The following is a 13014-nucleotide window of genomic DNA, read 5'->3' on the forward strand; positions in this document are numbered from 1 at the left end:
AAGGGAAACATTAGAGGTATTCTGTGGTAGAAGTGATTACTGCTCTCAATTCTTCACTCCCTTTTCTTCCTGTTACACTGTACTGCAGTATAGTACGTGGCATTTATATTCCCACTCCATTTACTTTAGGCTTAGACACATGACTTTATTCTGTCAGTAGATGTGAGAAGTGATAGTGTGCCAGTCCCTTCAGCAAGACATTAAGAGTCATCACCCATTTCCACTGTGGAAAGATACATCATGTAACCTCTGAACAACTCCATTGCACACTCATGAGATAATGAGAGTGAAAAGGGCAAATAAATGTCGTGGTATTAGTCTGAAAATTGTTTTGATCTCATGGAACCCCTGAGAAGATCTTGGGGACCCCAAGCATCCCTGAACAACACTTAGAGAAATACTACTTTAGCATGGCATTTCCTACACCATGCTAGAACGTGCGTTCTTCCACAACCACAATGGAACAAAATCAGAAAATTACCATCAATACATTGCTACCATCTATTCTTCAGACCTCATTCAGGTTTTCCTACTTTCCCCAGTAATAATTTCTGTGAGAAGAGAATCTAGCTGAGGATCCCATGTTGCATTTAGTTGTCATGTCTCTTTAGTCTCAAAAAATTGGGTTTTATCTCATATTTCTGCCTGAGTAGATTTAGATCATGCATCTTTGGCAGGAAAATTCAAAAGTGATTCTATGTTTTTCTCATTGCATCCTAGCAGGTGGGCCAAGATTTTTATTTGCTATATTATTGGTGATGTTCTTCTTGATCATTTGATTAGGATAGCACCTTGCAGAATTCTTCACTGCAGTGTTACTTTCTCACTTTATAATTAAGTATTTTATGGGGAGGTCATTGAAATTATTTAAATTTCTCATTCCTAATCAAACTTTTAAATCATTCATTTATTTATATATTTTTATGGGCTCATGTGTTCCTATTTTATCTGATAGATTATAACCCATTAACTGTCATAACTTATTTTGTTCCTAAAATTGTCCTCAATCTAAACAGTTGGAGCCAAGCCAATCTCGCTTCTCTATCCTCCTAACATGCCTCATCACTCTGAGTACTTCTTTGCTTTCTGGCACAAGGTTCCAGGCTCATCTTACACCTTCCCTTCATTGGCTATAATATAGTAATTTCTCAATGGACCATTGTTGATTTGAGTGGAAAATATATTTAGAAGCCAAAATGTAGGCTTTACTTACTGCTACTGGGATTTCAATTTCCCACACCTTCTTAGTTGACAGAGGTAGGTAATCTATATGTATAAATACATATACACAAAAATACATATTTACATCTCTTTTTATTTATGTATCTTGAAAACATTGGTATCTCCAATTCCAATCTAACATCATAGGTTCACTCTAGTTTTCTTCCTCTTCATATTTAAAAATTCTCCCTTAAACTGTTTGGTAAGAAATGTGGCTCCCATTATCCATGTAGTTGCTTATTTGATTAACCTCTCTGTAAATAACAAATCTCCCAGATTCGCATCCTCACCACTCAGACAGCTTTCTCCCCTTGACTGAAATTTGATTCTCCATACCAGTTTATCTCTCTGTGTAAACACCCCGCTCATCCTCCTGGGGCTGCACCTTACAGCAGGCCATTGCTGTACATGCTCCTTTCTCTGATTGGGCTTTGACATCCCATGCCAGGCTACTCCATGCATGAACACTTTTCTCTTCTGGACAGGGACATTTTCCTTGCCCTGTTTCATGGTTTTGACAACCCTAGACCACCTCTCTGCAGGGATATTCTCCTTGTTTTGCTAATTCCTTCCGCCAGGCCATTCCCCCTTTATAGGTTCTTTCCCACCCCCAGGTGGACCCTGACACTCCATACTGGGCTACTCCACATGTGGACACCCTCCTAACCCTGCATGGACCCCAACATGCCATTCTGGATTGCCCCAAACATGGGCACCACCATTACCCTCTTTAAGCCCTGATTCTCAACTCTGGGTCACTGCAAATCTCCATTCTCCACTGAAGGTATGGATGCATCTCACTTTTCCTCATCTAATGACTTTAGGACTGAATTGTATGGAGTGAATGGGAAAAAGAAAAGGAAATGACCAGGCATCTCATATCTGAGCCTCTACTTATCATATAGGTTTTTCCTTCAGATCTTAGAATATTTTAATTTATTAAAAATACTTTTTAATTTTAGGGTTGCAGTTTTCAAACTCCTTGGGGCCACTTTTTTTTTAACAGAATACTCATTTTTAGGAAATTTTTTTAAAGATCTTATTTATTTATTTATTTATTTGACACAGAGAGAGAGAGAGAGAGAGATCACAAATAGGCTGAGAGTCAGAGAGAGAGGAGGAAGCAGGCTCCCTGCTGAGCAGAGAGTTCAATGTGGGGCTCGATTCCAGGCCCCTGGGATCATGACCTGAGCTGAAGGCAGAGGCTTTAACCCACTGAGCCACCCAGGGGCCCCGGGGTCACATTTTTTATTTGTTTTTATTGACTCTTCAACATTCATTTTCATTTCTTTTTCTTATAATGTCTTTAAATGGAGTTCTATTAAAATCCTTTTTTATTTACCATGTTTAATGAGAAGAGATGTCCTGAAATATTCATTCAGAAGAGGTTGCTATATGAGAATAGGCATGAGCCATACCGTATGAGAATAATTTTACCCGTTTCACTGCTCAAGGACTTTCTCCTTTGTTCTTACCATGAAGTATTGAGAAATAGGAGAGTTTCTCTGCTTGATTAAGAAAGATTTATCATTACTTTGGTGTTCTCCAGAGCTCCATTCACTTTGCTTTCCATAGTAGTAGTAGTAGTCTCAAAGTTTAACATTGTATTTTGCTACTACTACTATGTCCAAGGTCTCCCTTCTCTGGACCACTGCCTCCCATGCCACTCCCACTTGCCCATTATATAAAATGTTTTTTCTCCTTGAGGTCTCTGATATTTTTACCCTGTTCAATTTAGGTTCTGCTCCTGAAAATTTTGTTCAGACTGTCTCTAGCCCTACTAAAAGCATGTCTTTATTGGATATTCCTGAGATTCTCAAGGGCTTAAGCTGCTTCCTGTTGTCTTTTTGCAGGATTTTTTCAAGTTCTGCTAGTTGTTCTCAGATTCTACTGCTTGGCATCCTGCTTAGTACTGGGCCCTTTCCTTTGGTTAATCAGAATCTAATGGCAATTTCATGGGTTGCAGGGTCCATCCAGTTTCATTTTCTTTTCACCACTACAGCTACATAGCTGCAGATCCAGTTCTGGATTTTGTTGCTATCACCTGATTTGGTTTTGCCTATCCATTTTCCAGGTCCACAGGGATTTCTTGATATCTGTTTTATTGAAGTTATCACCATAGCTGGTGTTTTGTTTGTTTGTTATAATCATTGCTCATTTTATTCTTTCATTATTATATGTTTTATTTTAATCTATTTATTTATTTGAGGGATAGAGGGAGCAGGAGAAGTTTAGAGGGGGGAGGAGAGAGAAAATCTCAAGCAGAATCCCCAATAAACACAAAGCCTGACAAGAGACTCAATCTCAGAACCCTGAGACTGTGACCTGAGATTGACAAGAGTCAAACATTTAACCAACTAAGCCACCCAGGCACCCCCAATTATTATGTTTTTATTTAGATTCTGGTTAGTTAGCATACAATTTAATATTAGCTTCACGTATACAATATGGTTATTCAACAATTCCATACAACACCCAGTGCTCATCACAAGTGCACTCCTTAATCCCCATCACCTACTTAACCCAACTCCCTATCTTTCTGTCTGATAACCATCAAGCTGTTCTCGATAGTAAAGAGTCTGTTTCCTGGTTTGTCTCTCTCTCTTCTTTTTCATCCCTTACTCATTTGTTTTGTTTCTTAAATTCCACATAAATGAAATCATATGGTATTTGTCTTTCTCTGACTGACTTATTCCACTTAGTGTAATACTCTCTAGCTCTATGTATGTTATTGCAAATGGCAAGATTTCATTCTTTTTTATGACTGAATAATATTCCAATATTTCATTCCATTCCATTCCATTCCAATAAGATTCTATTTATGGCTGAATAATATTCCACTCCATAACATCCACATCTTCTTCATCCATTCATCAGTCAATGGACACTTGGGCTATTTCCATAATTAGGCTATTGTAGATAATCTGCCATAAACATTGGGGTACCTGTATCCTTTTAAATTAGTACTTTTGTATTCTTTGGGTAAACACCTATCATAGGGTAGTTCTATTTTTTAACTTTTTAAGGAACCTCCATACTATTTTCCACAGTACCTGTACCAGTTTCTATTCCCTCCAACAGTTTTCTCCACATCCTCACCAACATCTGTTGTTTCTTGTGTTACTGATTTTAGCTATTTTGACAGGTGTGAGGTAGTATTTCATTATAGTTTTGATTTGTATTTCCCTGATGATCAGTTATGTTGAGCATCTTTTCATGTGTCTGTTGGCCCTCTCTATGCCTTCTTTAGAAAAATGTCTATTCATGTCTTCTACCCATCACAATGAGAATTGTGATGCCTCTAGCTTTGCGTTTGTTCTTTTTTAGTTGGATTATTCATTTTGGGGGTACTGAGTTTTATAAATTCTTTATATATCTTGGATACTAAACTTTTATTGGGTATATCATTTGCAAATATTTTCTCCCATTTTGTAGGTTGCCTTTTAGTTTTGTTGATTGTTGCCTTCACTGTTTTTTTATTTTGATTTATTTTGATTTAGTCCCAATAGTTTATTTTTGCTTATGTTTCCCTTGCTTCAGTAGACATATCTGGAAAGAAGTTATTATGGCCAATGTCAAAGAGGTTACTGCCTGTCTTCTTCTCTGAGATTTTTGTGGTTTCAGGTCTCACATGTAGGTCTTTCATCTATTGTGAATATATTTTTGGTATGATATAAAAAAGTGGTCCAATTTCATTCTTTTGCATGTTTTTGTCCAGTTTTCCTAATATCATTTGTTGAAGAGACTGTTTCCTGCTGTATATTCTTTATTGCTTTGTTGAAGATTAATTAACCATAGTTATGGGTTCATTTCTGGGATTTCTATTTTGTTCTGTTGATCTATGTGTCTATTTTTGTGCCAATACCATATGTTTTGATCACTACAGCTTTGTAATATAACTTAAAGTCTAGAATTGTGATGCCTCTAGCTTTGCGTTTCTTTATCATAAATGACACATTAGACCAGATGGACTTAATACAGATGCTTAGAACATTCAATCCTAAAACAAGAATACATATTCTTTTCAAGTACACATGGATCATTCTCCAGAATAGGTCACATATAAGGTCACAAAACAGGCCTCAACAAATAGAAAAAGATCAAAGTCATACCATGCATATTTTCTGACCACAATGCTATGAAACTGGAAGTCAACCACAAGAAAAAATTTGTAAAGACTACAGATATATTGCAACTAAACAATGAATGGGTTAACCAGGAAATCAAAGAAGAAATAAAAAATACATGGAAACAAATGAAAATGAAAACATAAGGATCCAGATCCTTTGGGATGCGGCAAAAGCAGTCTTAAGAGGGAAGTATATAGCAATACAGGCCTACCTCAAGAAGCAAGAAAAATCTCAAATAAAAACCTAGCCTTACATCAAAAGAAGTTAGAAAAAAGAAAAACAAACCAAGTCTAAAGCCAGCAGAAGGAAGGAAATAATAAAGATCAGAGCAGAAATAAATGGTATAGAAACTAAAAAAAAAAAAAGAAAGAAAGAAAAAAAGAAAAACAATGAAACCAGGAGCTGGTTCTTTGAAAAAATTAACAAAATTGATAAATCTCCAGCCTGATTTATCAATAAGAAAAGAGAAAAGACCCAAAGAAATAAAATCACAAATGAGAGAGGAAAAATAACAACCAACACCACAGGATTTCTATTAATATCAATATCAGCACTCAAATCCCTGGAAATGGAGAAATTTTTTATTTTCTAAAGAGAAATAAAATGACCCAGAAGACAAAAGTTATGATTTATTCTACAAGAATAAAATCACTCATTTTCCATAATTTGTTTTTATCTTGACATAAAATTTGAGATTTTATTGTTATTCAGGTATTTATATGCTAAAGACAGGGCAAAGATGAGTAAAAAGAGATGGAAATGCTTACTTATTAGATACTTTCTCTGACATTTCTTTGAAATGCTAATGATGCTTTGAGTAACTATCAGATTGGAATTCACACATATTTAGTTCTATACCTTAGCATGAAATATCCACTTATCAAAAGAGAAGTGTGAAATTAAATGAGACAAGTTATGAAAACAGTTTAATCTATATACTTTACCTAGTTACAGTAAAAAAATAGTAAGAAAGTGCAAAAATTCTTCCCAAAGTATATTTTCAAAACATATAAGCAGAAACAAAGGAGTAAATCCTATTATATTTACTATGTCAAAATAACAATCTTTATTGAGTATCTAATACAATCACTACTATATTTATTTGTAAAAATGAAACCCTTTAGATTAAAAATTATAATAGAAGAAATAATATTTAATGTCTTCTATGCCACTGGCATTGTTCTAACTGCTTTACTTCTGTTATTTTATTAAGTCTTCACAACACTTATAGGTGTATACTATTACTATCTTTGTTTGTAGAAGTGAAAATATAAACATTGCCAGAATATATATATTTTTTTGTTTTTTTGTGGGTTTTTTTTAAGATTTTATTTATTTATTTGACAGACAGAGATCACAAGTAGGCAGAGAGGCAGGCAGAGAGAGAGGAGGAAGTAGGCTCCCCGCTGAGCAGAGAACCCAATGTGGGCCTTGATCCCAGGACTCTGGGATCTTGACCTGAGCTGAAGGCAGAGGCTTTAACCCACTGAGCCACCCAGGCACCCCAAGAATATATTTTGAACATTATATTAATTCTTCTCTGAAAACTGGGACACAGCCTGAATCATGGTATATCAACCACTCCAAAACTCAATATCTTAAAATAATAGCCATTTATATAGCTCATGATTCTGGGGAGTATTTTCTTCTGGTCTGGGCCAGCCTCAGCTAATCTTGGCTAGGTTTTCTCATCATCGGTGGTCAGTTGGCATATTGGCCTGGGATTGATAGGTCATGGATGACCTCACTCAAATGTAAGAAAGTTGGCTATCATCTAAGGTAACAGAGATGGCTGATGTATAACCCACGCCTTTTTGCTTCAGGTTTGTTTTGTTTTGTTTTTTGGTTTTGATTCTTTAACATCTTGGGACCTTTTTGTCCCTGGAGGAACCGCCCCTCCCAGGGCTAGCTATATCTTAGAGATAGTAAACATGCCTTTCATATGCAAACCAACCAATCTAGAGCCATACCCCAACCACACTCAGGGCCTCCTATCACCAGGCCTAATCACACCAGGGCCAGGTATCAAACAACTAGGGAGAGTCTCTATCTAAGCTCTAGAAGCTGCTGAAATGATTCTAGCCAATCAGACTAGCGAATCCTAAACCTGATTACCATGTTTCTTCCTCTCCTTCAGGGAGAAATGACAATAAAGGCTCCAGCCCTCCTTGTCCCTTACTCATTTGGCCTCCTAACTAACCCTGGGTTTCCCCCATTTCCCCCACCCCAGGGCATGACATCCTCCCTTCTCTTGGAATCTGTAACAGTTTATCTTTTCAATGGCAATTGTCTCCTGATCTGTTAGCCCCATCATACTTGAAAAACAATAAAACCTACAATTTCAAACAACAGGGTAATAATGTAGTTCATTATCTTTCAGACAAATTTGGGCTTGTTCACCTGTCAGCAAGTTTGCAAGCCCCCAGTGTACAAGTGCTTTTCAAGTCTCTGCTTCTATTATGTTGGCTGTTGTCCCATAGACCAAAGCAAGGCACACGGCCATCCCCAGAGTCATGTGGGAAGAATGGATACAGAGTAGAGTTTGGCTACAGGGAGCTATTGCATAGTGGGGCCATTCCTGCCATCAATCCACCAAATACAAATTTGGGGAGCTTTTATATCAACTTGCCATTCTCTTTGATATGAGTAATCTTTAGAGGTTGGCCACTGAAACAAGCAAGTAAATAGTTGCCTTTTGATAATTCTTAATAAAAATGTTACCAAGTATCACGATGCTAGGAACTATTATTCAAAAGACAAAGTTTATATGCTAATACTTAAATTTTCTTTTACTTAGAGAAGCGATTGCTTATCACTAGAGGACTTGGACAATATAAAGCATTTTGAAATTGCGATTATAGTCATTTTGGTGAAACCACAGAGGGGATAATAACCTAATAATAATATTCACAGAATACTTTAAATAAAATTATGCCCTTTAAACTCTCATTTATCATGATTATGGTAAAAAATCTCTTGACTGAGATTTACAGAATCTTTTTCCCACAATAGGCTAACTATTTTCAATTTTCTTTTCATAACCAAACCCTTTGGCCTTCTTTAGTAACTTTCAAAATAAAATTCTAAACGTCCTTATTTCTGAATTCCTCCTTCCTTTTACATTTCTTACCCATTCCTGTCATCCATACCAACCTATTATGTTGTAAAGCACTATGGATCCAAGTAGCGTAGGAAAGAAAAAGAGAAAATTGATTGGAACAGAATGCCAGGTTTTAGTTCCTCTTGGTATAATTCTGCTTCCATGGAAGTAGAAAAAAAAAAAACAAAACTTTTTTAGTTCTCTTATCCCAAATTCCAGTAATAGTCATAAATAGGAGAAACACATGCCCTCCCACAGAGTCTACTTCTTTCCTTTGAACCCTAGACTGTTTTTCTATCTAAATACTAATATATTTTCCAGGCTAGTGGATATGGGAATCTGTTAGATCTTGGTTTGAATCTCAGCTTAACCTCTAACTAGCTAGGAAAATTTCAGTAACAAGTTGTTTAAATGTTTGTTTTTACTTTCAAAAAATGGATATAAAAGACCATAAACCCTAGCTTTAGTGAGAATTCAGAGCTGTGTTCACTCACTCTGCACTCACTATTGTACCCCAGGAAGGGTCTCTGTCTTGAGGGAAGGACAAAAGTAGTTATTATCAAGGACATAGTGTTGCTACAATGGAAAGGGATGCAGGTTTTGTGAGAAGACAGAGAGATTATTGTAGTGCTAGGTAGGTGCAGTGTTTCTCCTTTAGATTGTTGTCTTTGGGACCTCTCTTCCTATCACTCTTCTCTCTTCCATCTCAGGATATCATTGTGACAAGGTCTGAGCAGGGGACATCTGCTTGGAAAGCCAAACAAAAACCAGGGTTAGGTATGAGGATATGCAAGGTCAGGAACAAACCTGCCTCATCATCAATGAGGGAGAGAACAGTGCAGGGACTTGTGACCAAAGAGTAATAAGGAGCATTGGTTTGTCTGTAGCATTCTCTGGGCAAGTATCTATTAAGATTTGTTATGGTTGCCAATTTGTTTAAATATGTGAGTCCAATATTTTAGCTATATCTCTATCAGATAATCATAATTATTATTAATCATTTCACAGGTTTGTTATGCAGATCAAGTGAGATCTTGTAAATATGACCCCTAATCCGGTGACTATAAAATAGTACATACCTGTTAAATGTTCCTTGTTAATTTATGAAAACTTTGGTGTTTGGAATTTATAATAATAACCAATGTACTTAAAGTGCAAGTCAGCAAGTCAGCTTTGGATTTTTATTATCCACCACATTGGCTATTTTTGACTCTTTCTACAAGATTAGGTTATGAGCTTATCCCATAATTTAACTTCTGATTGTGGCAAATCTTCAGCTATATGAACTAAATGACCAATCAAAAAAGTATACTGACATCCTTTGCTAAGTTCTTTGGCCAGGGTTTTACACAGTATATCTTTAAGATATAAATTAGATCATACAAAAGAATTGTATATTTTGTCTCAGAGAATATTTACGTTTTATCTTAGAAAAAATTACAAAGCAATAATTTTTTTTTCTTTTCTGAGTTATTCTCTTTTTTTAAAGATTTTATTTATTTATTTGACAGAGAGAGAGATCACAAGTAGGCAGAGAATCAGGCAGAAGGAGAGGGAGTAGCAGGCTCCCTGCTGAGCAGAGAGCCTGAAGCAGGGCTTGATCCCAGGACCCTGAGACCATGACCTGAGCCAAAGGCAGAGGCTTAACCCACTGAGCCGCCCAGGCACCCCTCTGTGTTACTCTTTCAAAGATCTGAAGAAATTAAAAAATAACTAATGCTATTTCAGAGAAGAAAGAAAAAGAGAGCTTTGTGTTAATGGCTCAACATCAGTTTCTTATAAAAGGATCTCACTTTTTAGTGATATTATGGGTTGCATTGTTTGCTTACATTAAGCCTGAAGAAATCTTTTTTGTCCAAATTATAGAATTTATAGAATTATTCTTTATTTTATATTTTATATTGAAAGTAATATTCTCAGTATTTTTTAAATTACTTCTGCATTGTTTGCCTACATTAAGCCTGAACAAATCCTTTTTGTCTAAGTGATAGAACTTATAGAATAATTCTTTATTTAATTTTTTTAAATTTTTTTTTAGATTTTATATTTAAAGTAATATTATCAGTATTTTTAAATTACTTCTTAATTTAAACTTTAAATTACTTCTAATTATACTTCTTTCAAAGATTTTGTTTCTGAATTTATTTGCTGGGAGAAGAGCAAAGGGGTGTTATTATGTATAATCTTGATTTACCTGCCCAATGTCCTACTACACAATGATTCATTTATTGTGAGGGTTTGGACATGAGTGTTTCACTTTAAGTGAAGTTTTGTTATTCAATATAAAATATATCTGGGAACAAGGAAGAACAGTGTACAATTACTCAATTAATACTCAGTTCATATCTTTGAAATGTACTATAAGGTATATCAGAAAGATCCAGTTCACACACACACACACATTCATCTTATACATGGTACTGTAGGATCATGAATGTTTCATAAAGTGAAGATATCATTGTACCAACAAATAAAATGTCTAAGTATTGCACAAGTTTGAAAAGGCACTGCTGTCATAACAGGGCTTTTGGAGTCCTTATAATCAACCATCCTGACGTCTTTCCTCTCTTTTGCAGATGACCCTTCTCAACAGGAAGACAGTGATCCTCCAAAAGAATATGATCCTGGGCAATTTGAGGGCCTTCTCCATGGATCCTCTCCAGCCTGTGAGTGCCCTGAAAACCCATTTCATCTCTATGGGAAAAGAGATGAACGTGAAGAAGGACAAGATGAAGTTAGTTTGGCAAATAGTCCTTTGCCTTTCAAGAAGTCTCCAATAGCAAATAATTCAGAAACTTTGGTAAAGAAAATTAAACCCAAAGTGGTCAGTCGAACAATTTTTCACAAAAAAAGCAACCAACTTGAAAACCATACCATTGTTGGCACAAGAACAACTAGGAGTGGATCCCGGAATGGGGACCAGTGGATTATGAACACAGGAGGATTTGTGGAGAGAGCCTGTACCTTGGGGAGAATAAGGTCATTGCCAAAAGCCCTGATTGACATGCATTTGTCAAAAACCGTCTCTAAATCAGATTCTGATCTCATTGCATACCCTTCAAATGAGAAAACATCAAAAGTTAACTGGAGTGAATCTTCAACTGCTGATCATAGTTCTAAAGGGAATTCTGAAAGAACACCATCCTTCACTTCTGAATGGGAAGAAGTAAGACTTGTTCTTCTTGTTGTTGTTTATATAAGACTTTGGAGCATGGGAAGTTTGGGGGGAAGCATTTTCAGTTTTTTAAGTCTTTCAGAGGCAAAACAAAAATAAAAACAAAACAAAACAAAACAAAAAACAAAAGCAACCAAAAACAGCAATAACAACTAACAGACATAGACAGTTACAAGTGGAAGGGCAGGATTCTAGGGGTAATACATGATAATTTCACAGCTAGTGTAAAAACAAATACAATTCCACACATGTGGAGGAATCTATTGTTTCCATAGAAATTGATGTCGAGCAGAAGTAATAACTAGCTATGAGGTACAAGAGAATGTCGACATTATGTCCTATCAAGCACTGTAGCAGACAAATTGAGAAAAACTTTCATATTTCTGCAGCCCTGTATCATTCTGCTAGTTGCTAAATTCTTTCTTAGCTCATCTCCCATTTTTAAAGTAACTTAAGTTTTCATAAACTCCTTATAATCCTAACCTTAATGTGCTGGCTTGGGGTGCCTAGTTGTTTAAACATCCAACACTTGATTTTGGCTCAGGTCATGATCTTAGGGTTGTGAGATTGTGCTCAATGCTGTGCTTGGCCCTGGGCATGGAGCCTGCTTAAGATTCTTTCTCTGACTCTCACCTACTGCTCATGCTCTCTCTCTCGAAAAAAAAAAAAAAAAAAAAAAAAAAAAAAAGAATAGTCCTGGCTCTTCTCCAAGTGCCTTATAAAAAACCCAAATTACTTAATATTTCCCTTTTACAGTTTTCAGAGAGACATTAAAGAAAAAATATGTTGAGGTCATGTATCACCAATTTAAGCTATACTTAAAGACAAAGTCCTTCATTTTATACAATTAGTCAGAAAGTAAGTGTCCTTTCAAGTTTATGAAATATCATCCTTGTCTCTAAGGAGGACTAAATTAAGTTTCTTACCTTTTCTTGAATTTCTTCAAAGAATGGACCACACTCTCTCTTAGCATTTCATTCTAACATGTCACATTTTCTCCCTCAAAAAAAACTGTGCAGGTGGATTGGGTTTTGAAGTACAATAGGTCACCACAGTATTCTGAGAACTAGAAATGTCTGGTATTGACATTCTGAATTGAGCTATTTAGGAAAAATACTTAATCTCTCTACATCTGTTTCAGCGTGAACAAATGGGACATTTAAGTAATATCCTCTCTGAAACCTCTGTCTTAGGTTGCTAGGATGATGAGGAAGGGATTAAACCATAAACGGTAAAAGCTTAGATAATCATATCTTCCTGTAAATACTGTACTACTAGATTGATAGTCTTCTCAGTCTTTCTTTTTCTTATGTTTATTAACTCTGTAAATAACATCTGAAATCCTTTTTTGGAATGCAGCAGGATTAATTAACATTTAGCCTATCTCT

General features: G+C 35.9%; 1 protein-coding gene across 1 annotated transcript in view; it reads left to right on the forward strand.

Annotated features, from left to right (window-relative positions):
• The window catches only part of ANKS1B (ankyrin repeat and sterile alpha motif domain containing 1B), a 1114451-nt gene that overhangs the window by 653330 nt on the left and 448107 nt on the right, over positions 1-13014 (forward strand). Inside the window, 1 exon segment of the mRNA XM_045084805.1 lies at positions 11028-11617. Coding sequence (XP_044940740.1) covers positions 11028-11617 — 590 coding nt within the window.

This window comes from Mustela putorius, unplaced genomic scaffold (assembly GCF_011764305.1).
Source record: "Mustela putorius furo isolate JIRA1106 unplaced genomic scaffold, ASM1176430v1.1 tig00000788_pilon_pilon_pilon, whole genome shotgun sequence".
Taxonomy (NCBI): domain Eukaryota; kingdom Metazoa; phylum Chordata; class Mammalia; order Carnivora; family Mustelidae; genus Mustela; species Mustela putorius.